This window comes from Protopterus annectens, chromosome 7.part0, assembly GCF_019279795.1.
Source record: "Protopterus annectens isolate FY-2018-M chromosome 7.part0, PAN1.0, whole genome shotgun sequence".
Taxonomy (NCBI): Eukaryota; Metazoa; Chordata; order Ceratodontiformes; family Protopteridae; genus Protopterus; species Protopterus annectens.
In genome coordinates, this window is record NC_056739.1 from 307,633,089 (window position 1) to 307,655,588 (window position 22,500).

General features: G+C 44.7%; 1 protein-coding gene across 5 annotated transcripts in view; it reads right to left on the reverse strand.

The window, feature by feature from the left end:
• Positions 1 to 22,500, reverse strand: part of SLC41A1 (solute carrier family 41 member 1) — a 410,973-nt gene that overhangs the window by 153,637 nt on the left and 234,836 nt on the right. For all 5 annotated transcript variants that reach the window (XM_044076832.1, XM_044076833.1, XM_044076834.1 and 2 more), the window contains exon 7: positions 20,537 to 20,684. In XM_044076832.1, coding sequence (XP_043932767.1) covers positions 20,537 to 20,684 — 148 coding nt within the window. The remainder of the gene's footprint in view (positions 1 to 20,536; positions 20,685 to 22,500) is intronic.

Genomic DNA, 22,500 nt, shown 5'->3' on the forward strand with positions numbered 1-22,500 from the left:
GGTTTCCAGGTCCTGAGAATGTTGACACCACAGATTTTTCTTTTATTTATTTTTTAAAGTACCATTGAAGTTTCTTCATATGCAGTCTGGCAAAGAATTAGTAGAATGCGAGAGACCGTGAACCCTAGAGCTTGCAGGATTTTCCTTCGAGATAACTGGGTTCTGGTGGCCAATTAAGAGAAGTAGCCTGTCAGATAGGCTTGTTTTGCTGGAGTAAGGAAAGCATGGATGCTGTGTCCAGGCTTTCAACCAGGAATACAATTTTCTGACTGGGGACTAGTTTGGATTTCTTTTTCATTTATAGTGTACCCCAGTGAGGTCAGTAGGTCTTTGCAAATGTCAGGTGCTACAACAGTTTTTCCTCACTGTATGCCTGAATCAGGCAGTCATCCAAGTAGGGGTAAATTTGAATATTTCTTTGTCTGCAAAAAGCAATGGCTGGAGCCAAGCATTTTGTGAAAACTCTGGGAGCAGTGGATAAGCCAAAGGGAAGTACAGAGAATGCATATTTCCTGCCCTGAAACGGATATTTCCTACAAGAGAGTCTATGATTGAGATGTGCACATAAGCCTCTTTTAGGTCTAGAGTGGCTAACCAGGCATCTTTTGAGAGCATAGGAAGAAGCTGCTGGAGAGTGAGCATTTTGAATTTTGGCACCATGAGGAAGGTGTTTAGAATGGAGAGATCTAGGATTGTGCACTAGGTGCCCTCTTTTCTGGGTACTAGGAAGTTTGGAATAGAAACCTTAGACTATCTGGTCTGCAGGAACAGGCTGAATTGCCCTCATGGAGAGCAGTTACTGAACTTGGTTTTGTGTCTCTGGGAAGCCTGTTGGGGTTGGCAGTGTGTGGAAGTAAAATTTGTACCCCTGGGACACTATGTTGAGGACCCATCAGTTGTTTGTGATGGAGGCCCAGTTTTTTGCATTGGAGGCAAGTTTTCCTCCTAGGGGCACAAGCAGGTGGGCAGAGGTAAGAGGCGGAGTTGAAAAGTCATTGTGAATTCTTTCCATAAGGGGGGGGGGTCGCTTAGCACTCCCAGTTTAGTGGAGGTGCTCCATTGCTTAGATCTCTGCATTCCCTGGGCCTACTGCCTGGGGGTCTGCTTCCCCTAGATCTAGTCCGAGCTGACCTAGAGGGGCTGGAAAGGACCAGTGTTTTGAGGGGCAATGCCTACTGAAGCTCGGAGACTGGACTTGCAAAAAGTCTTTAACTGTCTGCATAGATTTAGCTTTTTCTTCCATCTTTTTTAAAACCTCTTCTGCCTTGGTGCCAAACAGACTGCCATTGTTCAGTGGTGTGTCCAATAATTTTGATGTGGCATGGTCTGGCAAGGTCTGTTCCTTAAGCCAAGCATGCCTTCCAAGTACAGAAACTGTGACTGCTGCCCTGCAGGATGCTTCTAGGGTGTCAAACCCATATTACACTGTATACTTCATAACTTGGCTTGCAGAATGCATAAACTCCTGTAATTCTTTATTTTCTGCACAGTCTGGAAAGGTAGACAAGTCCCATAGTATGTTGCTGGTATTTCAGCATGTGGAACTGAATTTAATGCTCTAATGGCAAGAGTTGCAGAGATGCATACTTTTTTTACCCCATCTGTCTAAAGCTCGGTAATCCCAGTCTGAAGGAGTGGGATTCTTAGCTGTGGTTGCTTTTATTCCTTTAAGTCCTTGGGAGATTACCTCTGAGTCAGCAGTAGGATTTTTGAAAAAAAAAAAAAAAAAAAAGTGCGAGTCAGGGACTCAATACCAATCAGGTTTCCTGGGAGCAGGAGGTAAAGTATCGGTAGTTAACTGGATTCCATGAAAACATCATCCACAACATCCAGAACAGGAGGAATAGTTAAGGGTCTGTGTTGTGCTAAAATCTAATTCAGAGTCTCTTTTTGGACTGCGGATAATCCTGGCATTCCCAATGGAAATGCTCTCTCAAGATATGTAGGGTTTCACCAAAAGAAAAATCCTCTGGAGAAGAGGCAGAAGGAATGGATTCCTCTGCATCTGAATCCTCAAGCAGATAAGGGCATGTCTTCATAATCAGAAACCTCAGTCAGACTCTTGGTCAGATAGAGCTGCAGAGTTGCAGAGGACAAGTCTCTTTTAGAAGGGGTAGGCTGGCTTCCCCTAATCAGCATGACAAGGTCTTCCACCATTTTAAGCATATGAGATTGAGGCATGGAAGCAGGTGCTTGAGCTAGGGTTGGTTTTTAAGCGTAGTTCGTACCCTGGGCCTTAGAAACTCTGTAGTTTTAGAAAGAACTGAAGACGCAAAAGAAGTCTGTCGAATATCTGCAGTGCGAAGAACTTCCTCTGAAGCCAGTGCCTGCACAGGGGCTCCGGATCCATCCAAGGTAGAGACATCCGCAGGTTAGGTAGTAAATGAGTCTCGCAGCATACCGGACTCCGAACAGGTCTTGGTAGCGGCCTGCAAATCCATAGAAGCAGGGCATCAGGGGCTGCGAAAGTGCCCAAGTACTGGCAAACTGGCAACTAGCTTAACGGAAGAGTAGTCGGCAGTTTTGAAAATGTGCGGCCTCTGTCTTTTATCCTTACTTTTTACGGAAGATCAGTAGTAAGATGGCTTACTAATGCCATTTTGGAATACAGAGATAGAGCGCAAAAGTATTTAGCTATGATAAGGGCCCGATGGCGTACAGTTCTGGTGTTGAACAAAGCACAAAACCGACAGCAAGGAACGTTGTGGTCTGGGCCTAAACAATTGATGCAGTAAGAATGGAAACCTCTGTGTGGTATTTGCTTTCCACAGGCGAGACAATTGTTAACTTTTTCTGACATTGGTTAGTGCATGAAAAAAGGATCCCATCGGGGTACTTTGCTTTAGAAGACAAACTTCAATTTCAGAAACGAAAACCCAGGTAGCAGCTGACCGGCACTCATGTGAACTGCTTCAGGCTCCTCAACAAGAAAGACTGACGTAATGCCGTCAGCTGCCTGTTTTTTTATACCACTGACCACCGGATATCAGTTCTGAAGTGACAGCAACAAACGCAGAAATACTAAGCCTCTGGTGTTCGGGCCGACTAGTGCTATCCCTGGCAGGATAACCCAAGTGTGAGGATTGCAACAGTGAAATACAAAAAACATTGGTGGCTCCATCAAAGGGAGCACCGACTAAATTGGATGTGAATGGCTTTGCAAAGTGCATAAGTGCATCCAGACATGCCTCCTCCTGGAAATGCCTGAACCCGCAGCTCTTGAGGTTCCTTCAGCTATGTTGGAAATTAACCTCGTGGAAATAGCCTGTAGGGTTGCCAACTGAGAAGTTAAGAGTCCTTCACCTCTACAGATATGGTTCCGGAGACAATATTTGATAGACTTCAGAGATTTGAGTAGAGTTAACAAAAGTGTGCCAGACAGTTCAGTGATCGTAATGCAAACATTGCTGAAGCAAAGACATGCTTCCCCAGTCTGTCCAGTGCCTGCAACTCCCTGATGGGTGGACAGACAGTGGAACTATCATTGGCTAGTTCCCTCTTTGTTGCCACTGCAATGACCTGGCATCAACTGGAACCCCTTTTCACCAAAACTGTCTCCACAGGTGGTGCCATTATCCTGTCTGGTATTCAAGGTATTGGTTCTATGTAGTCCAGCTTGATCCATGCCAGCCTAAAGAGCATGTCTACGAGCTCATCAGTGGGCGGAGTCACCCAGGAAAGAGGGTCCTGTACAGAAAGCCTTGAAAGAATGGATTCCTCCTGTGTAGGGTTGGAGAATGTCCAGCCACCTCTGTTTCAGGATCTCTAGAATGCCTCTGAAGGGAACCATCTTCAGGAGGGGACAATGCGGACCCTTCCTCTTCGTCAAAATCTATGCCTTCGGTGAGACTGCTGTGGGGAGTTAAGTGCTTCCTCCTTTATGTCCTTTTCCTGGGTACTTCCTCAGTGGGATGCTCAGGGGGAAGTCTCAAAAGAGGAAATCAAAATTCCCTGACAGGAAACCCAAGGTTTTGGTACAGGATGCACCCATGGAGAGAGTAGTCGAGGCTGCAGATGCTGGGGCATCATGGTGGAATAGGTAGGATCAGAGGGTGAAAGGCTCCATGAGGGCTGCAGAGCAACAAACACTGTTTTCAGCCTTGAAGGCATAGTTCAAAGGAGCCAGAGGCACTCCGAATAGAGAAACTGGGTTTTTTAATCGTTCCCCTCTCCCCAATCCGTTGGCACTGCCCATGAGGAGGAAGTTGGAACTGAACTGTTCAGTGCCAAGGTGCAGAGGAACAGACCACTCCGAAAACTTCAGAGTTGAATGCTGAACTCTGGACCCAGGACTCCAGGCTTTGGCTCCGAGAGCTCTCCTGATCCAAAAAAAGACAGGTCATCTCAGAGAAGATGTCTGAGCTGAAGATGCAGAGATCCTCTGATCCAAGACTGACTAATCCAGATGACTGGCATCCTGAAACTCAGACGGCAGATTGCATCAGAGGAGGAACTTGCAGGGGTGGTGTGGTGGAAGGTCAGACCACCTGACCCAAAGTGCTGAGGGAAGACCAATCTGCCCCTGGACAGAGAATCTTCCTCACCACACTCCACATTTTCTTCTGTGAGAGTTCTGGAAGAACAAGCAGAATAAATGGAGGGGGATGCTGGTCTCTGCAAAAAAGGAGATGGAAACTTGTCTGGTACTGGGTCAACCAATGGAGAATATCTAGTACGAGAACAATAGAGTCTCCGAAGGTTGTATCTGATCAGACAGAGTCAAATCAATAATATTCATTTTAGACGTCGCAGGATCTAAAGGAGCAGTCTGATCCGTAAGTTTCATCTTTTTCTCATCTGGGGTTGTGACTGGATGTTTAGCACTCTGTTTCCATGAAGAGTCCAAGGAAGATTTTGATGAGGTGGAAGGACTCTGGAGACTGGGCTATGGCTTCTCCAAAAGAGGAAGGAATGAGACCTTTTAATAGCAATTTAATTTTTACATTCAATTAAGGCTCCCAAATTAAATCTGTGACAAATCAATCTTCCTGCAAGTGTAATGGACCCAAAGCAGTACACACAAAGGGAGTGTGCATGAGGGATAGGCAACTTATGTCCACATTTGGAACACATCTTAAAACAAAAAAGTTATGTATTTAGCATAACTTGGCATCTGTGCTGTCCAATTTCATTATGCATCATGACTGGGTCTTCAGATCCATCCTGGGATCAGACTCTGCCATTTCTTCCAGCCATACGATCAGAGCCTCAAACTCCTCCCTCTCCCATAACACCTCACTCATTCTCCAACCCCTCAGATGGAGTTTGCTGTCCTCTCACAAAAAGCTTTAGATTTATAATACTGGATAGACGAGAGCAAGTGACCAACTGGAGCCCAAATTAGGAACCTGTGGGTTCTCTTATCCTCTCACTCTCAGCTGCAAAAAGATGGGGGAAGGAGGGTGGGATGTGATTCATAATTAAACTGGGCAGCACAAGAAGCCAAGTTATGGTAAGTACACAACTTCTAATCTTTGTCCATTTCACTATGCATCAAGACTGGGTCAGAGTCCCCAGCTACATAAACCCCAGGAGGCCCTCAAGGAAGGGATATGCCTGAGCACTGGGGAGCTAAAGGATGCTCCATTTCTAGAAATAACGTCCAACTTATAGCAAGATACAAAGGTAAGGGATTTTTGAACCAGGTTGCTGCAGCACAAGTTTTATCAATAAGAGTTCTTGCAGAGAAAGTAGACAAGGTAGACCTAGACCTACAAGAGCGAGCTCTAACAAGATGGGGAAATCACATGCCATGCTCAGAGTAGACAGCAGAAATACAAATCAGTATCCACTTGGCTAAACTAATCTTGGATATGGAATGACCTATTTGGTAAAAAGGCGATGAACAACTGATCAGACTTCCTGTGTGGTTTAGTTCCGTGTAAATTGAAACAAAATTGTCTGTGTACATCCTGTGAATCCAGCATGTATTCATCTTTACTGGAATAATCAGGGAAAAATACAAGCAAGTGAATGGTCTGGTTAATATTTCTGTGGCAACTGGTTCATACAGAGGAAGGCCATCTTTGAAGAAGGCAACATATGGTGGCTGGGAAGACAGAGCTTGTAATTCAGACACTCTTCTTGCTGAAGTAATGGCCACTAGAAAGGCAGTCTTCCAAGATAAAAACTAAGTCACACGAGCTAAGCAGGTTCAAAAGGTCTCCAAGTAAGGCCCTAAAGTAATAAGTTGAGAGCCCAAAGAGGGAACGTGTTTTTATCGGATGTCCGAGATGAAAGACAGTCATAAAAGCCCTGCATAGTCTACAAGTGGAGATGGGAGAAGGGTTGTTGTGCCTCCCTTCATGGAAATTCACAACAGCTGCTAGTTGTAACCTGATAGTGGAAACACTAGCTCCATGCTGAAAGAACAAGCTGAGAAACAAGAATATCCAAAAATAAAGCAGAAAAAGGATCAATACCCTGCTGCAAAGCCGAAACGGAAAATCGCTTCCGTTTACCAAGATATACTTTCTTGGAAGACTTCTGAGAAGCAAGAATAACTTCGAACCAGGGAGGCGAGCCTGGACTTTGGTAGAATCACTGGAAGTGGAGAAACCAAGTGGTAAGTTTCAGGGATCGGAGATTGGAAATGATAGTCTAACAGACGGGAAATAAGATCCTGCCTGTGCCTGGGATCCAGTATCCATTGAGGATATTTGCTGCGAGACTGCAGGAAGAGGAATCCTACCAAATGAGGCCAGTAAGGGGCAATGAAGATTAGATTGGTCTACAACCTTCTGTTTTTTCTTAAAAAAAAACCTTGGGTATCAGGAGAATCAGGGGATAAGCATATAGGAGACCTGGGGGCCAATCATGGACTAGAGCATCCCTGCGCGACTCCCCCAAGGAGGGGATCAGAGCAAAGTACGTGCTGCACTAGTTTTTCAAGGGAGAGGAAGAGGTTGCAGCAAGGTTGGCCCCCAACAGCTGAATATTTGATTCACTACTGATTGATTCAGAGACCACTCGTGAGACTTAAGATTGATCTTTTCAGTCTGCCAGAACATTTGACTCCCCTGGAAGATGCAGCACAATGAGAAAGCGGTTTGAAGATATCAGCCATTCCCAAACCCTCATGGCCCCCTGCACAACTGGTATAAATGGGTTCCCCCTGCTTGATGTCATCAAACCACCAACATATTTTCTGTAAGAATTGCAATTGTTCCAAGAGGAAGGCAGTCCTGAAAAGCTTGCAACATCAGAACTGCCCTCATCTCCAGTACATTTGTGTGAAATTTGGTCTCTGTTGTGGACCATGCACCTTGGACCATCTTTCTCTGTCCCACCCCACTCCAACAGGAAAGCATCAGTGGTTTTCTTTGGCACCAAAAAGAAGAGCAAGTACGTTCCACATCCTTGTTTGGTCGGGACCTCCTGGATGACTTTCTAGAAGCTTTTGAACCTCTAGAAAGGCTCTCTCCTTCTGACTGGGCGACACATCAGGGAGATATGTCCCAGAACTAAGAGGAAAAAGGGAAAAGGGAATATAGTAACCCCTGGAAATTATACTCAATACCCAGGTGCCATACTCAATACCCAGGTGCCATTTGTGTTTGTCCAGGTATGTGTGTGCAACGATAGCCTTCCCTAGACTGCCTCCAGAATAGGCCAGTCGGGCAGCGCCACAGCAGCACTGATGGGGCCAGTCAGAGAAGGGTTCTCTGAAGCCTTGGTTTTGTGGACCTCCTCTTCTTCTGGGAGACATCGATCATTAAATTCTCTCCCTCTAGAAGAGGATTCATCCTGCGAATCCTGAAAAGACCCTTGAGACTTGCGGTCTGCTTGGGGGGGGGGGGGGCGGGGGGACTTGATCCCTACAGCAGAGAAGGTCTTGCCTTCCTGTTTGCAGGTAAGTCTCTTTCACCAATGGCCCATACAAAGAAGAACAGTCAAAGGGGGAATTAATGAATGATGCCTTAAAGGGGTCTGCAAACCCACACAGCCTCATCAAGGCAGGTCTCCTGAAGGTTATGCCTGAACCAGCTGCTCAACAGGTTCCTTCCACAGCATGGGAAATTATCCTTAAAATCAAGGAATCCAAGAGATGGAGGACATAGTGGTCAGTGGGGAGATACTTTCTTGAGGTCCTCTTCTGACAATGACATCAGAGAGGTCGTGATTTCCTTAGTCAGGTCTCTCTGGAGACCAGTGAAGTGTGCAAAATAATTTAATGCTCAGTGTAACTGTGGCAGAGGAATATACACACTTCCCATGCCTGTCAAAATCCCAAGGCTCTATTCAGGGAATGAACAGTGGAGCTCTGCTCAGCTAGCTCCTTCTTAGGGGCTGCCAGCACCATGATAGTATCAACTAGGACACCTTTACTCCAGAACGGGAGGTCACTGGGGGGAACAAAGTAGTTGTCTGCACGTTTGGGGATGGGCTTCATGGTGTCAGGCTCCTTCAATGCCAGGCAGGCGATAAGGTCAATGAGCTCATCCACCGGTGGGGTCACCCAGGATGTAGATTGGCCCGTCCCGAAGGCCTCCAGGAACACTGGCTCCTCTGAGGAAGGGGGTTGGGATGACAAGCCACCCTTTTGCTACAGTATTGCCAAGATGCCCCAAAGGAGATATCATCAAGCGGAGATCGGGGGACCCATCCCCCTCATTAAAATCAGTGTCCTCTGTCAACGACTCCAAAGGGGAATCTAGGTGCTTCCCCTGAGCTACCTCCCTCCATGGGGTACTCATGAGAGGACTCTCAAGACAAGGGGACCTGTTGAGGGGCAGTCTGGAGGTGCTCCTGGAGGGGCTGACTGGACAGGACAGATGGGAGCAAAGCTCTGATCAGAAGGGGACTGGACAGGACATAGTGGAAGAGGGACTGCATCTCACAGTGTGGAGAAAGTCCTCTCTGCCACTTGGAAGGCAGATGAAGCTGGAGCTAGCAAGAGAGAAAGAAGAGGCCACCCCAGACTAGATACCTCCAGAAGGCATCGGACCTGAACTGTCAAGGGCCGAGGCCCCCAGGGGAAGGGACGGCTCCAAAAAGGTCAGAGCCAACACCAACCCCACGGACCCAGTACCAACATCTTGGATCTGGGACCCACTCCGCTCAGAAACTAGAGCAAAGCAAGTCTGGGACACTACCAGTGTCTAAAACACATTTCTCACACTGGCAGTCCACCTGGGAAAGCCAGGTCCTGCAACTCCTAAACAAACAGAGGGTCAGATCAGAGGAGGTTGTGATATCAGGGTTGGTATTCTCACAGATCCAGCATGGGTCTGAGAAGGCAAGATCCCCAGCTGGACCTGGACTTTGACATGGACAGGATGATGCAGGCATTTCTCACAGTGGGACAGCAAAGAGGATCTAGAGACCACCAAGGAATGTGTGAACCTGATCAGAGACAGGCAGGTTCAGACAGTCTGGGCAGGGGAGAAATTTACTCCCATGAGGAGTATGGCTCTGGGTTCTCCGATCTGGGCGTGTCTGACCCGAAGTTGCTCCAGAGACTACAAACTTTGGATACGCACTTCCATGGGATCCGAAAGACTGCTCGGATACAAGGGCCAAGGATCCAACAGTACAGAAGCCTTGGCCCGCTATACTGGATCTGAAGAACTTCTCAGATCTGGAGAGAAGCAGGAACAGGAGAGATTTGAAGATGGATTTGACTATTTTTGCACTTGTCAGGAACAGAAGCCATGGACCCCAGGGTAGATGAGGGGGAGCCAGCTTCTTAGAAATGGACATTTGCGCTCCAGAGGATGGAAGGCGGCCTCTTAAGATCAGCTTGTTTCACCCATCAGCAAGGGCTCAGGATTGAAGGCCAAGCAGATATTGCATGGGACCTCCAAGTGCCCTGGCCCAAGTCAATACACACGCCCACCTCTTGTAGGCATCCAACTGGGGAATCTTATGCCCACAAGAGGCGCACCTTTTGAAGCCAGAGGGTTTGTCCTACATGCTGAATGAGCATCACACACAGCACTCACCCACCAACACCATCTACAATAAAGTTACCTTAAATCAAATTAAAGATACAGGGAATTTTTTTTATATATATATGAAAGGAGAGGACAAGGAAGCAGTTAAGTACAAAAGTGGAAGGTGGACAACAGCCCTAACGCCAGCTACTAACATCAAAAAAGACAACTTACCCAAGAAGGGAGGGGAAGTACAAAGCTAAATCTGACAGAATATGGCTAGGAAAAGAGAATGTAAGAGCTTGGAATAGCAAGAATTAAATAGAAACCTACTTATCTGTTGCAGATGCTAGCGGAATGGTGTCTGTGCTGGAAGGCGGCAAACAAAATCTGAGGGGTTGGAGAAAGAGTGAGGCATTATGGGAGAGGGAGGAGTCTGAGGCTCAGATCCTATGTCTGGAAGAAATGGCAGAGTCGGACCTTAGAACGGATCAAAAGACCTAGTAGTGATGCATAATTAAATGGACATCAGATCTTGCAGGTTTGTCACTCACTGTGCAAAATATATTTCCCACAATAACTATACTTCAAATGCTCAATAGACAAGTGAAAAAAGTATTTTTTTTTTCTTTTAACAGGTTGAAGAAAAGAGAAATACCACCACCAATGGTAAGAACTACAACCAAGTCATAAGGAGGAGGGAGATATCAAATGATCTAACAGTACAAAGTATGACAGGAGACTGAAGAAAAACAGACAAAAAGATTACAACCCTCAAGTACATTAGAGAAGAGGAGGCAAGGAAATACCAACAATGGTATGTCAGAGATACAAAGTCATAAGGAAAGGGAAAATACAGAAAGGATAAAGATTTTAAACCATGAACAGTAAAGATGAAGTTACAAGGTAAGCCAAGGAGAAAAAATGTTCAATAAGTGAAGTTTTTTTCCCTGAAAATTCGCCTAATAGGGCTCGAAAGAGACTGGTAGACCACGTCCCGTTAGCTAGACATGCCAAACGAGAACTGAGGTAGTTGGCACGGTGCATTGTGGGCAAGGGAGAAGCCAGAGAGATCGGATGGCTGCAAGCTGTAGCATTGGCAGAGTCCGATCCAAATGAGTGGATCCGAACCAGTTTGAGAGGGCAGAATAAAGACTGACATCAGATGTTTTTTTTCTTTCCTGCAACAGCAGTTGCTTTAGTCACTGTGAACCACATAACAGTTGCATTTGATTTAAACCACAAAATATATGGTTTAAAAGGGCGGTACAGGAGAATTTCCTATGATGAAGTGACAAGCAGAGTTCATGAAAAGTACCACAAGTTACATACTTTGTTAATGTAGGAAAGTAATATACCCATCACTCTCCCAGTTGAAAATAAAGGGATAAAATATTCAAACTTCTGCAGATGGATAAGGCCCGACTACATCTCAGGTGACCACAGTTTGACTAGCAACTCAGTCACTTCTACAGAGTCAAGCTATATAAAACTCAGGCACACCACTGTGGTTGATCCCTGGTGGAGGCTGGGAGTGTGTGTTGGGGGGTGGGGGTGGGGGGGGTGCCATCTTCCAGAAGGGGGCAGGGCTTTAGCAAAGCAGCATGTAGAGGTGTGAATGATCTACTGCAAGCCCCCTGCATACCACCCACTTGGACTGCGCAAGAAAGTGCAGGAATGGGATTAGTCCTTAAGAAAATGCTCCCTCAATAATATGGCAGTTGTCCTGGGATGCCTTGATCTCCTCACTGGCCAGCGATAGGCAAGGTGTGGTGGTAAAGTCTACTTTGGTAGATTTGTTTGAGGACAAGCCCTGAAAATAGCTGAAACACTGTTGCTGGGCAAAAACATTAAAGTTTTGTTTTATGAATAGCCAAATGCACATTTTCTACTGAAAATTTGCCATTAACAAATTAGTACTAGTCTTAAAAGCAACAGATAAGCTTTCTATGGCTTGACAAGAGAGGAGACTGATGGTTCTGCACCTAGGAAAATATCAGATAAGATCACAGTTGGGCCAAGAGAAGAGAACTAAAGAGTCGGTGTAGAAAGAATAGTTTTGTAAAATCTTACCATAGATGTCCTCTCCCATGTTGCAGTTTTCCAAACTCTTGGGTTTCCCTCTCTTGCTACCCAAACGTCCAGCCAGTACACAAAAGCTGCTAATCACCGCTAGCTGCGTAGGATGTCTGACATTGGCTAAGGGAACATGGGCCAAGAAAGTGACATCTGCATGCACCAGGACCGCATAACTGAGTGCCCCAGTCACACTCCAGTCCCAGGAAAAATTTGTCCGGGTCCAGTGCCATCCAAGAAGGGACTAAGGGAAAAAGAGGGGAAGGAATACTGGAACATGGAAGAGGACATCTATGATTATGGTAAGATTTTACACAAATATTCGGTGTCCTATTTTCATGATGCAGCATTCCAAACTCTTGGGTGCGTGCCATAGCTTACGGGGAAGAAAGTGGTGGCTTGGAAGCATTCTCTATACAGTGCAAAGAAAAAAAGATTTGGCCCTTCCAGATTTATTTTTTTTTACATGTTTGTCGCACAAAGTTTTCAGCTCAAACAAATTTAAATTTAAACTACGTTCCTCTGATAAACTACTTGTTAATATTACTAAAACTATTAATTCTGCAGGCAACTGCCTTTTTTCTAACTCAGTAGGTAAAATATGGAATAATCTTCCTCTTTGCCCTCTCTTCCACTCTAAGAAACAACTATTAACACATCTTAATAATTTCTGGCTTTGCTCTTGTACCAACCCAGACTAACTTATTTGCACCTTACTCTATCATAAACCTTCCTTAGCCACTTGGACCCCCCCATCTACCTCAACTATTCACTTGACAAAATATCCCTTTTCTTTGTAAATATTACTTGATTCACTCTAATATTTCCTACCTTCCTTTCTGTATTGCTAGTAGTTAACCTCTCTCTAAATCTCCTTCTAATTTAGCTTTTTTTAGTTAAGTTAAGATCTATAATATAGGTGATTACATATTATTTTTTCCATTGTATAACACATTTGTACTCTGCATTATTTGTATTAGTAAAATTTATATTTCCTACCTTCCTTTTTGTATTGCTAGTAGTTAACCTCTATCTAAATCTCTTTCTAATTTAGCTTTTTTAAGTTAGTTAAGATCTATAATATAGGTGATTACATATTTTTCCCATTGCATAACACATTTGTACTATGTATTATTTGTATTTGAAAAATTGTTTTCACCTCTGGAGCTTTTCTCCCCAGGCCTCACTTTCTAAGTTAGCTTTTTTAGTTAATTAAGATCTATAATATATGTGATTACATTTTATTTTTCCCATTGCATAACACATTTGTACTATGCATTATTTGTATTCGTAAAATTGTTTTTACCTCTGGAGTTTTTCTCAACAAGCCTCACTTTCTAAGTTAGCTTTTTTAGCTCATTAAGATCTATAATATATGTGATTACATTTTATTTTTCCCATTGCATAACACATTTGTACTATGAATTATTTGTATTTTTAAAATTTTTACCTCTGGAGCTTTTCTCCCCGGGCCTCCACTGAAAATGGACATAAATCCAGCTGGACTAGCCCGGTCAACAAATGTAAAATAAATAAATAAATATTAGACAAAGACAAACCAAGTAAACACCAAATGAAGTTAAGTGATTATTTTATTTAAGGAAAAAAAATATCCAAACCTACATGGCCCTGTGTGAAAAAGTAATTGCCCCCTTGTTAAATCATGAAGTAACTGTGGTTAATCACATTTTTGGGAAAGCCAAATTCAATTTCACTAGCCATACACAGGCCTGATTACTGACAGACCTGTTGAATCAAGAGATCACTTGAATAGAACCTGTCAAAGTGAAGTAGGCCAAAAGATCCCAAAAAGGAAAACATCATGTCGCGATTTAAAGAAATTCTGGAACATATGAGAAACAAAATTGACATCTATCAGTCTGGAAAAGGTTACAAAGCCATTTCTAAAGCTTTGGGACTCCAGCGAAACATGGTGAGAGCCATTATCCACAAATGGAGAAAACATGGAACAGTGGTGAACCTTCCCAGGAGTGGCCGGCCTACACAAATTACCCCAAGAGCACAGCGACGACTTTATCAAACAGGTCACAAAAGAACCCAGAACATCTAAAGAACTGCAGGCCTCACTTGGCTCAGTTAAGGTCAGTGTTCATGACTCAATCATAAGAAACTGGTCACAAATGGCATGCATGGCAGAGTTCCAAGTCAAGAACCACTGCTGACCAAAAACAAAGGCTCGTCTCAATTTTACCAAAAAAAAATTCTCGATGATCCCCAAGATTTTTGGGTAAATATTCTGTGGACTGATGAAATAAAAGGTGAACTTTTTAGGAGGTGTGCTTCCCGTTACATCTGGCATAAAAGTAAAACAGCATTTCAGAAAAAGAACATCATGTCAACAGTCAAACATGGTGGCGGCAGTGTGATGGTCTGGGGTTGCTTTGCTGCTTCTGGACCTGGATGACTTGCTGTGATAGAACCATGAATTCTGCGCTCTACCAAAAAATCCTGAAGGAGACTGTACGTCTATCAGTTCGAGACCTCAAGCTGAAGCTCACTTGGGTTCTGCAGCAGGACAATGATCGTAAACACACCAGCAAATCCACCTCTGAATGGCTTAAAAAACAACAAAATGAAGGTTTTGGAGTGACCTAGTCAAAGTTGGGCTTGAATCCAATTGAGATGCTTTGGCATGACCTTAAAGAGGCAGTTCATGCTCAGAAACCCTCCAATATGGCTGAATTAAAACCATTCTGCAAAGAATGGGCCAAAATTCCTCAACAGCGATGTGAAAGACTCATTGCCAGTTATTGCAAATGCTTGATTGCAGTTGTTGGTGCTAAGGGTGGCACAACCAGTTATTCAGTTTAGGGGCAATTACTTTTTCACATAGGACCATGAAAGGTTTGGACAGTTTTTCCTTAAATAAAAAATAACTTAAAAACTGCATTTTGTGTTTACTTGGGTTATCTTGGTCTAATATTTAATGTTTCAGATCAAACAAATGTAAAGTGCGACAAACATGCAAAAAAATAAGAAAATCAGGAAGGGTGCAAATACTTTTTCACTGCACTGTAAATCCGTGGAGGACTGCCCTGGCAAATCCAGCCCTGGATTTGGAAATTTGGTCCAATTTGTAATGTTTGGTAAAAGTGTGGACAGATGTCCATGCAGCTGCCTCTAAAATGTTGACAGTATCCAATCACTTAAAAGAAAGTTCCAGATGAAGCCATATACTTAGTGGAGTGTGCTTTAACTTTGGACCCCAAGGATTTCCCATGGCGTGCACATCAGAAGGAAATTGCTCTGGAAATCCAGGCTGAAACCATTTTGTCACTGCTTTCCCCAGGGCCCTGGTGTGAAAGGAGATAAACTGGTCAGATTCTGATGGATTTGGTTTAGTCTCGGTAGAACCTAAGCTGTCTGGGCACAAGGGGAGCAAGACTCACCGTCACCCTATGGATGGGTAAAAAAGGTATGAACAACTTGGTTTAATGATGGCTCATGGACCACCTTGGGAATGAAGGAAGGGTTGGTCCTAAGGGTTACCCTGTCTTTGTTGAAAATGAGGAAAGGAGCCATGGCAGCCTATAAAAACAGACACTATTAGCGGATGTCAAGGCCTCTGGGAGTACTGTTTTCCAAGTGCAGTGTTTCAGAGAAGCATTAGAAGATGGTTCAATGGGGCACACCATGAGCTTCTCCAAAACACAGTTCAGGTCCCAGGGGAGTGGGATGGTTTTCCTGGAGGAATAGACATGCAGCACTCCCTTTAGGAATACCCTTGCAGGCAAACTGGAAGCCAAAGGGGGGTCCAGAGGCAGACAAGCTGAAATAGTAGCCAGGTGGGTTTTAATGGAGGAGTATGCCAACCCTGCCTGCAAGAGTTCACATAGTTATGACAGTACCAAAGGGACATCACCCTGGAAAGGGTCCAACTGCCTTTGTAGATAATAGAAAAGATTCTCCATATGCTTAGATATGCAAGATCTCCTAGTATTAGGTTTCCTGGCCTCCTGCAGGACTGTGAGCCTGTCTTCATTGTAAATGTGCCTGTAAGGGATCAGAATTCTATCACCCACAGTGTGAAGTTCAGAGATTGCAAGTGGAGATGGATTATAGATACCTTGTCCAGTGCGAGAAGGTCCACTCTGAGGTAACTTGTGGTGATTGCTCCTGGCTAAATACAGAAGGTGGGGGAACCAGTGCTGTCTTGGCCAAAAGGGAGTCACCAACAAGATTTTTTGTCTGTTCTGCTGTATTTTCAGTAAAACCTTCTGAGGTAGTGAGAAGGGGGAAATGCATACAGAAACATCCCCTTCCAAGAGATTGAGAAGGCATCCAATGCCCTTGCCAGAGTACTGGGCAGCCTGGTGCAAAAAGATGGAAGTTGTCTATTCACAGGAGAGGAAAACAGATCTGAGATGTATCCAATTTGTGGACCATGTCCAAGAACACATTCCTGTGGAGCATCTATTTGTGGGACTGTGACATGGACCTGCTTAAGGTGTCTGCCCGATTATTCTGTTCTGAAGGGATATACACTGCCTGTAGCACAATTCAGTTTTGTGGCAAGCTCCCAGTGGTAGCCTGCACAGGAAGTAGGATTTTGTTCCCAGTTTGTTAACATACCACAGAACTGTAGTGTTGTTTATGAACAATTTTAGTGGGCCTTGTTGTGTTGGAAGGCCTTTAGGGCTAAAAAAAAAATTGCTCTCATCTCTGTAATATTGATATGCACTTGTTTGATGGAGTCAGGCCAAATACCCTGGACTCTTGGGGAGCAAATGGCTGCTCCCCACCCCAGATCTGAGGCATCTTTGTGCAACTCCTGTACTGGCAAGGGAACCTGTAAGGGTAGTCCTAGGTTGCAGTTCCCTTGATTCAACCACTACTGAATCTCTTTGAGGCAAGGCAAGAAGGGGATTTTGAACTCTAGAGAATGAGTGCCGAGTCCATACTGACCTATGATACCATTGTAGCTTTCTCATGTGGAGCCTCGCCAATGGCAACATGGGAATGTTGGATGACAAGTGACCCAGGAGTCTGAGGCACTGTCTGGCAGTCAAGTCTGTGGCCTGAAGGACAGTGAGCAAGTACTGCCTTAAGTTTTCCACCTTTTAAGGTGGTAGGAAAACTTTCATGACATCTGTCCTTATCCTGCACCCCAGGAATACTAGGTCCCGAGAGGGGGTCAGGTTGGACTGGGTAATTTATCTGGAAGCCCAGTACTTGCAGGAGTGAAATTACTGTTTGTAGATGGAATTGCAGAGATTCTGTGCAGTCCAAGGGGGTCTAGGTAAGGGAAAATTTTAATCCCTTTGGTCCTGCGAAGGCTACACCTGACGCCAAGCACTTGGCAAAGACCCTTTATACAGTAAAAAGCCCAAACGGCAAAGCCGAGAATTGAAAATTGAGGAAGCCACAGAGAAGCTGAGGTATCTCCTGTAATTGGTCCTTGAGGATGTGTAGGTGGGCATCCATGGCGTCAAAGGTGGCCATGAACCCCTCTGGTAAAATCCAAGGGAAAAGGGTTAGCAGAGTGAGCATTCAAAAAGTGGGCACTTAGAAAGACTGATGTGGGAAAAGATCTAGGATTGCTCTCCAGGGGCCATCTTTCCTTGGGACTAGGAAGAGCCTCTGGTAGAAACCTTTTCCCTTCTCTGTCAGAGGGACAGGTTGAATAGTTCTCTGGGCAATGACGCTATCTATAACCGACAAACAAAGGGAGCTGTTCTTTCTGGGGCTGGAATGCTCCTCAAGGATGGAGTTGTAATCCAGGTCATGAAATAACCCTTCTCTAGAATGGATAAGACCCACCTGTCTGTGGTGATGTTTTTCCAAACAGGAAGACAATGAGAGAGCCTTTAGGACAAGGGAATGGAGTTGAGGGTTTTTTGCAGGAATGGCAGGTAGTCAGACTACCTGCCCAGTCTTGAAATTGAGGCTTCTCGGCTGGAGTCTGGACAGGCCTGGAAGGAGTGGTTTGCTTCCTGGCAGTCTTTCTGGCCCCGGAAGGAGGGGTGGGGGCAGAATGCTTCCTGATTAATTGTGGTTTTGATGGGTAGTTCCTGTGGAATTTGGGGAAAAGGAGAAACAAACAGGTGCTTTAGGTCTTGTAACTTCTTCCCCTTATATTGCAGAGTTTTGAATAACTCAACCACCGATGTCTCAAAGAGGGCAGAGTTGTCCAGAGACGCATCCAATAATTTTGCCCCAATGTCATCAAGTAGAGGCTGTAACCTTAGCCAGGAATATCTTCTCACTACTGAAGCAGATGCAGCTGACCTAACAGAAGATTCTGCAATATTGTAGCTGCACTTAATGGAATGCCTAGTGACCTGAGAGGATAGGGATGGCAAGACTGGATATCTATCTCAGCTTTGGCAGGCGAGTCCGGGATGTCTCTCAGCTGTTTAGTGGCTTTTTTTCAAAAGGCCTAGGGCATATTTGGACATGGCATTCAGGGCAATAAGTTATCAAACCCAAGGTAGACAAAATGTACACCTTCACAAAGCATTCCATGGCCTTGTCTTTCTGTGGGGAGAAGTGAGAATGGAAGGAGTTTAAAATGCCTTATCAGCTGACACAAAGTGCCAGGGTCCACTGCAAGGCACTTAAGGTGTTTGGCTCACTCAGGGACCTTGTAAAATCTGTCAGGTCTTTGATGAGCAGGAGGATCAGAATCAGGATTGAGTGATGCTGCATTAAATGATCCAGAAATACTGGCAGTACTGGCGGTATATCTGAAAGGGCAGAGGAGTCCATCTGAAAGCGTTCATATCTTCTTTTCTTAACTTCTATCATCCCAGAGGAGTCCCATTTGAAATGTTCCCTCTTTGCAATGGTTTCCCCAAAGGCGAGATCCTCAACTGGAGAATCTGCCACTGCAAATTCTTCCTCCAGGGAGGCATAGCCAAGGGGGGTGGCGATTAGGAGATGTACAAAAAGGGAATCCTCTGAGGAAGAGAGTCCGAGGATTCCTCACTTCAGGCTAGGAAATATCAAAGTCCTGAAGCCTAGGGCTCATCACAGGAGGAGCCACTGGGGAGGCTAAGGGTGTAGTAGGCCTTCAAGCCATAAAGGCATTGAAAAGATTCTGGGGAAGAGGCCTGCCAATCTGGCTGGCTCTCTACCAGGGGAGAAAATGTTTCTTCTCTTTCTGTTTAAAGGAAGGCCTAGCAGGCGAAGCAAGGTAGGTCTGGTATCAGTAACCAGCAAAGTAGTGGGAGGGATCCATCCAGGCAGCCTGTAAAAACAGAGGTTCCCCTCACAGTAAGAAGCAGATGTCTGCCTAACCTCAGAGGATGTGCCTTCGGCTCTAGGTTCTGCAGCTTCCACATCCATACCCAATGTATCCATATCGGAGGCAACCAATTGTTCCTCCAGGCAGCCTGCCACAGGAGGGATGCAAGGTGGAGGATGTGCAGCTATGGATTCAGGCCTAGCGATTTTGGCCTTTTTCTTGGGTGGCTCAACAGGCTGACTGGATGGCCCCTCCATACCTAAAGCTAAGCGCTTGAGGCACTTTCTCAACATAAAAGCTTAACGCACGCAGAAGGCTATGCAGGGTTTTCAGGATGAAGGTCTAGCAGATGGAGCGGCACTTATGGTAGTACATAGGCCCTAAATAAAAAAGGCAAAGCTTATGGGCATCTTTATGGGGGATATGATGACTGCACCTACACTTTCCTCTCCTGGATGACATGAATCCACACAGGCATGCAGTGACCCAAACAAAACATCCCCAACAGGGTACTTGTCTTAGAATTTTCGATCAGACAGCCAGTATGGCAGGAACAGACCATGTTCAACTGGTGGCAGAGAAGTTCTATGGTCTGGTGCGTGCAGATGTCACTTACAGCTCATGTTCCCTTAGCCAATGTCAGATGTCCCACGCACCTAGCAGTGACTAGAAGCTTTTATACTGGCCGGATGTTCGGGTAGCAAGACAGAGAAACCCAAGAGTTTGGAATACTACAACATGAGAAGGACAAAGACGCACATTACAGTTCAGCACAGAATATAAACCTGACACCTTACAGAACTAAAGGTAATTACATCACATCTCATTTCTCTGCCATTGTGGTATCACTAGCAAAGGACTGACACTTTAAGCACTGCAAAACAAATGCAATTAATCTATAGTTTAATCTTTGTACACTGCTAATTTAAAGCTACTTATGAAAGGGAACCTACTGTTAGCCAGTGCTCAGGAGAGAAACTGAAAGGTTGCTGGACAACACTCAGTGAGAAAACATTGCTGCACACTCACTTTTCTTGCTATCAGAGTATATATACAGTCCAGGATGTGGGGACTTGCCCCAATGTCAATAAGTGCAGGGGCTTGCTCTCTGCAGCAAAAGTGCATTTTAAGACCTTGGGATTACTGTTTGTATGAGGTCAAATAAAACAATGAGATGCAATTATTCATAGTAGATCTTTTAAGTGAAGAGCCAAACTAGTAAAACCAACATGATGTTTTACTACATTCTCATTTCAAACTCAGAAGGTTCAAGTTCATATCTTACTAGTTAATTCACCTCCTATAGGTCTTCCTGTTACATGAAATCAAGAAGTTACCCATGCAAAAGGAGAAAAGTTAAAGTACCAGACAGTCATACCTGCTAATTGCCATAGCAATGATTACTGGTTCCCATCCAGAATACAACACTTCCCGGGTTAGTGGGTTCCTTACAGCAATGACAATCCACAGAGGTAGCAAAGCAATAAAGAAGGAGCAAACCAAAGGATTTACATAGACTTTGGTCTCTAAAGGAAAAAGTAAAAAAGGATCAATATCTGTACTTTGCTTAACTAAGCAGCAGACACATGCCCTTAGAGTTATATTACACATTAATGCACAAAGCAGTCATACTACAATAGTAGTAAAACTGCTCATTTTTCAGTTACATTTCAGGAAATTACAAGTTACCTACAGAATGTTATACGTCAAGTGCAAGGAATAGTAAACCAAAATAAATATTTTTCAATTCAGCTTTTACTCTGGACTGCAGAAGTCCGGCAATTTGAGAAATTGTGTCCAGCTGGCACCCAATTAACTATACTTGCTGCAATGGTGTGAACTGACTCCAATTCCTAATTGTGAGCAAAGTTGGAGGAATAAGTCCCTGCACTGAACTAGTAGACCCTTGGCTGGTGCAGAAAGATAATCATCCAAATATGAGTACACATGCAGTCTAAGATACGTGGTTACCACTGCCATTCATTTGATGAACACCCTGGTGGGCCATGGGGAGACCAAAGAACAGTGCTCGCACTGAAAAGATTTGGCTTCCAGGCAGAAATGGAGAAATCTCCTGGACTGTTTTGCCATCTTCATAGAACAGTACGCTCTGTAGAGATCTAAGGAACACATCCAGTCATCCTTCCTCAGAAGCATAATAAACTATTATGGCCATCTGGAATTTTGTCTATTTCATGACCTGATTGAGGTGAAGGTGACCTGTGTCACAAAAGATTGACTTCTGGTCCTCTGTTTTCTTAGGAATCAAAATATGGAAAAGACTCCTGATCATAACTGGTTTAGAAGAACCTGCTGGATGACTTTCTAGCAGGTTTACTTCTGCTGCAGATTCCATCTGACTGTGTGGTACATCAGGAATTTTCTTCTTTTTAGGGGGGAATAATGTACCTCTGATGATCATACTCTGCACCCATGAATATTGAGTGATGGCATGCCAGGTTTGAAGGCACAAGGATAAGCCCCCCCCAAAACTGCCTCCAGAGTGCAGGAGTTGGACAACCGTTCAGATTGTAAGAGTTTTTCCATAACAGGACTGTCAAAACCCCGATTTTTGCAGTCATCCATAACTCCCCTCCATTTGCACCAAGGGGGGGGTCTGTCCTCAGGAACATCCTGCTCAAACCCCTTGGATTTTTGAACCACAGCTTCACCCACCCCCTTTCCTGGTTCTCGAAGGTTGTGTGTTGGGGGGGGGGCATGCAGACTAGTCTTGCCTTCTTGCTCACTCCTTGTAAGCATTTCCTTCATTTTAGCTCTAACAGGGTCAAACCAAAGGGGGCATTAATGAAGGAGTCGCACAGGTGCAGCCAAGTGTGCCAGAGAAAAGCAATGCTGGTGGTACTGCCCTGGCCATACCATCAACTGCACTGGAAAACAGATGCACGAGACATTGATTGAAGGGTAGACAACTGGGACTCCTCTGACTTCAGGATGCCCACAGAAGTTACCAGAGAGTGACTGTCAGTGCTTTCATTAAGTCCCTCAGAAAACACATTATATGAGCTAGGTAATTCAGAGCCCAAGTACAAAAGTCGCCGAAACATATTTCTGGTTCCAAAATCTGTCCAAAGCCCCATACTCTTTACAAGGAGGATGGACAGATGTGCTCTCTTCAGATACAACAGTCCTGCCACCATATATGGTATCCTATAGACTAAGAGGTGACCTGTGTATGGCATACAAGGTATACCTGATTGATGTGCGGTAAATCCAAGTCAAATGGAATCAGAAATGCTCGTTTCAGGGATCTAAACCTCCTCTGCATCAACAAAATGGTTCGGAGGTGCAGGTATATCTCACTGTTACCAAGGCTGTGAAAGA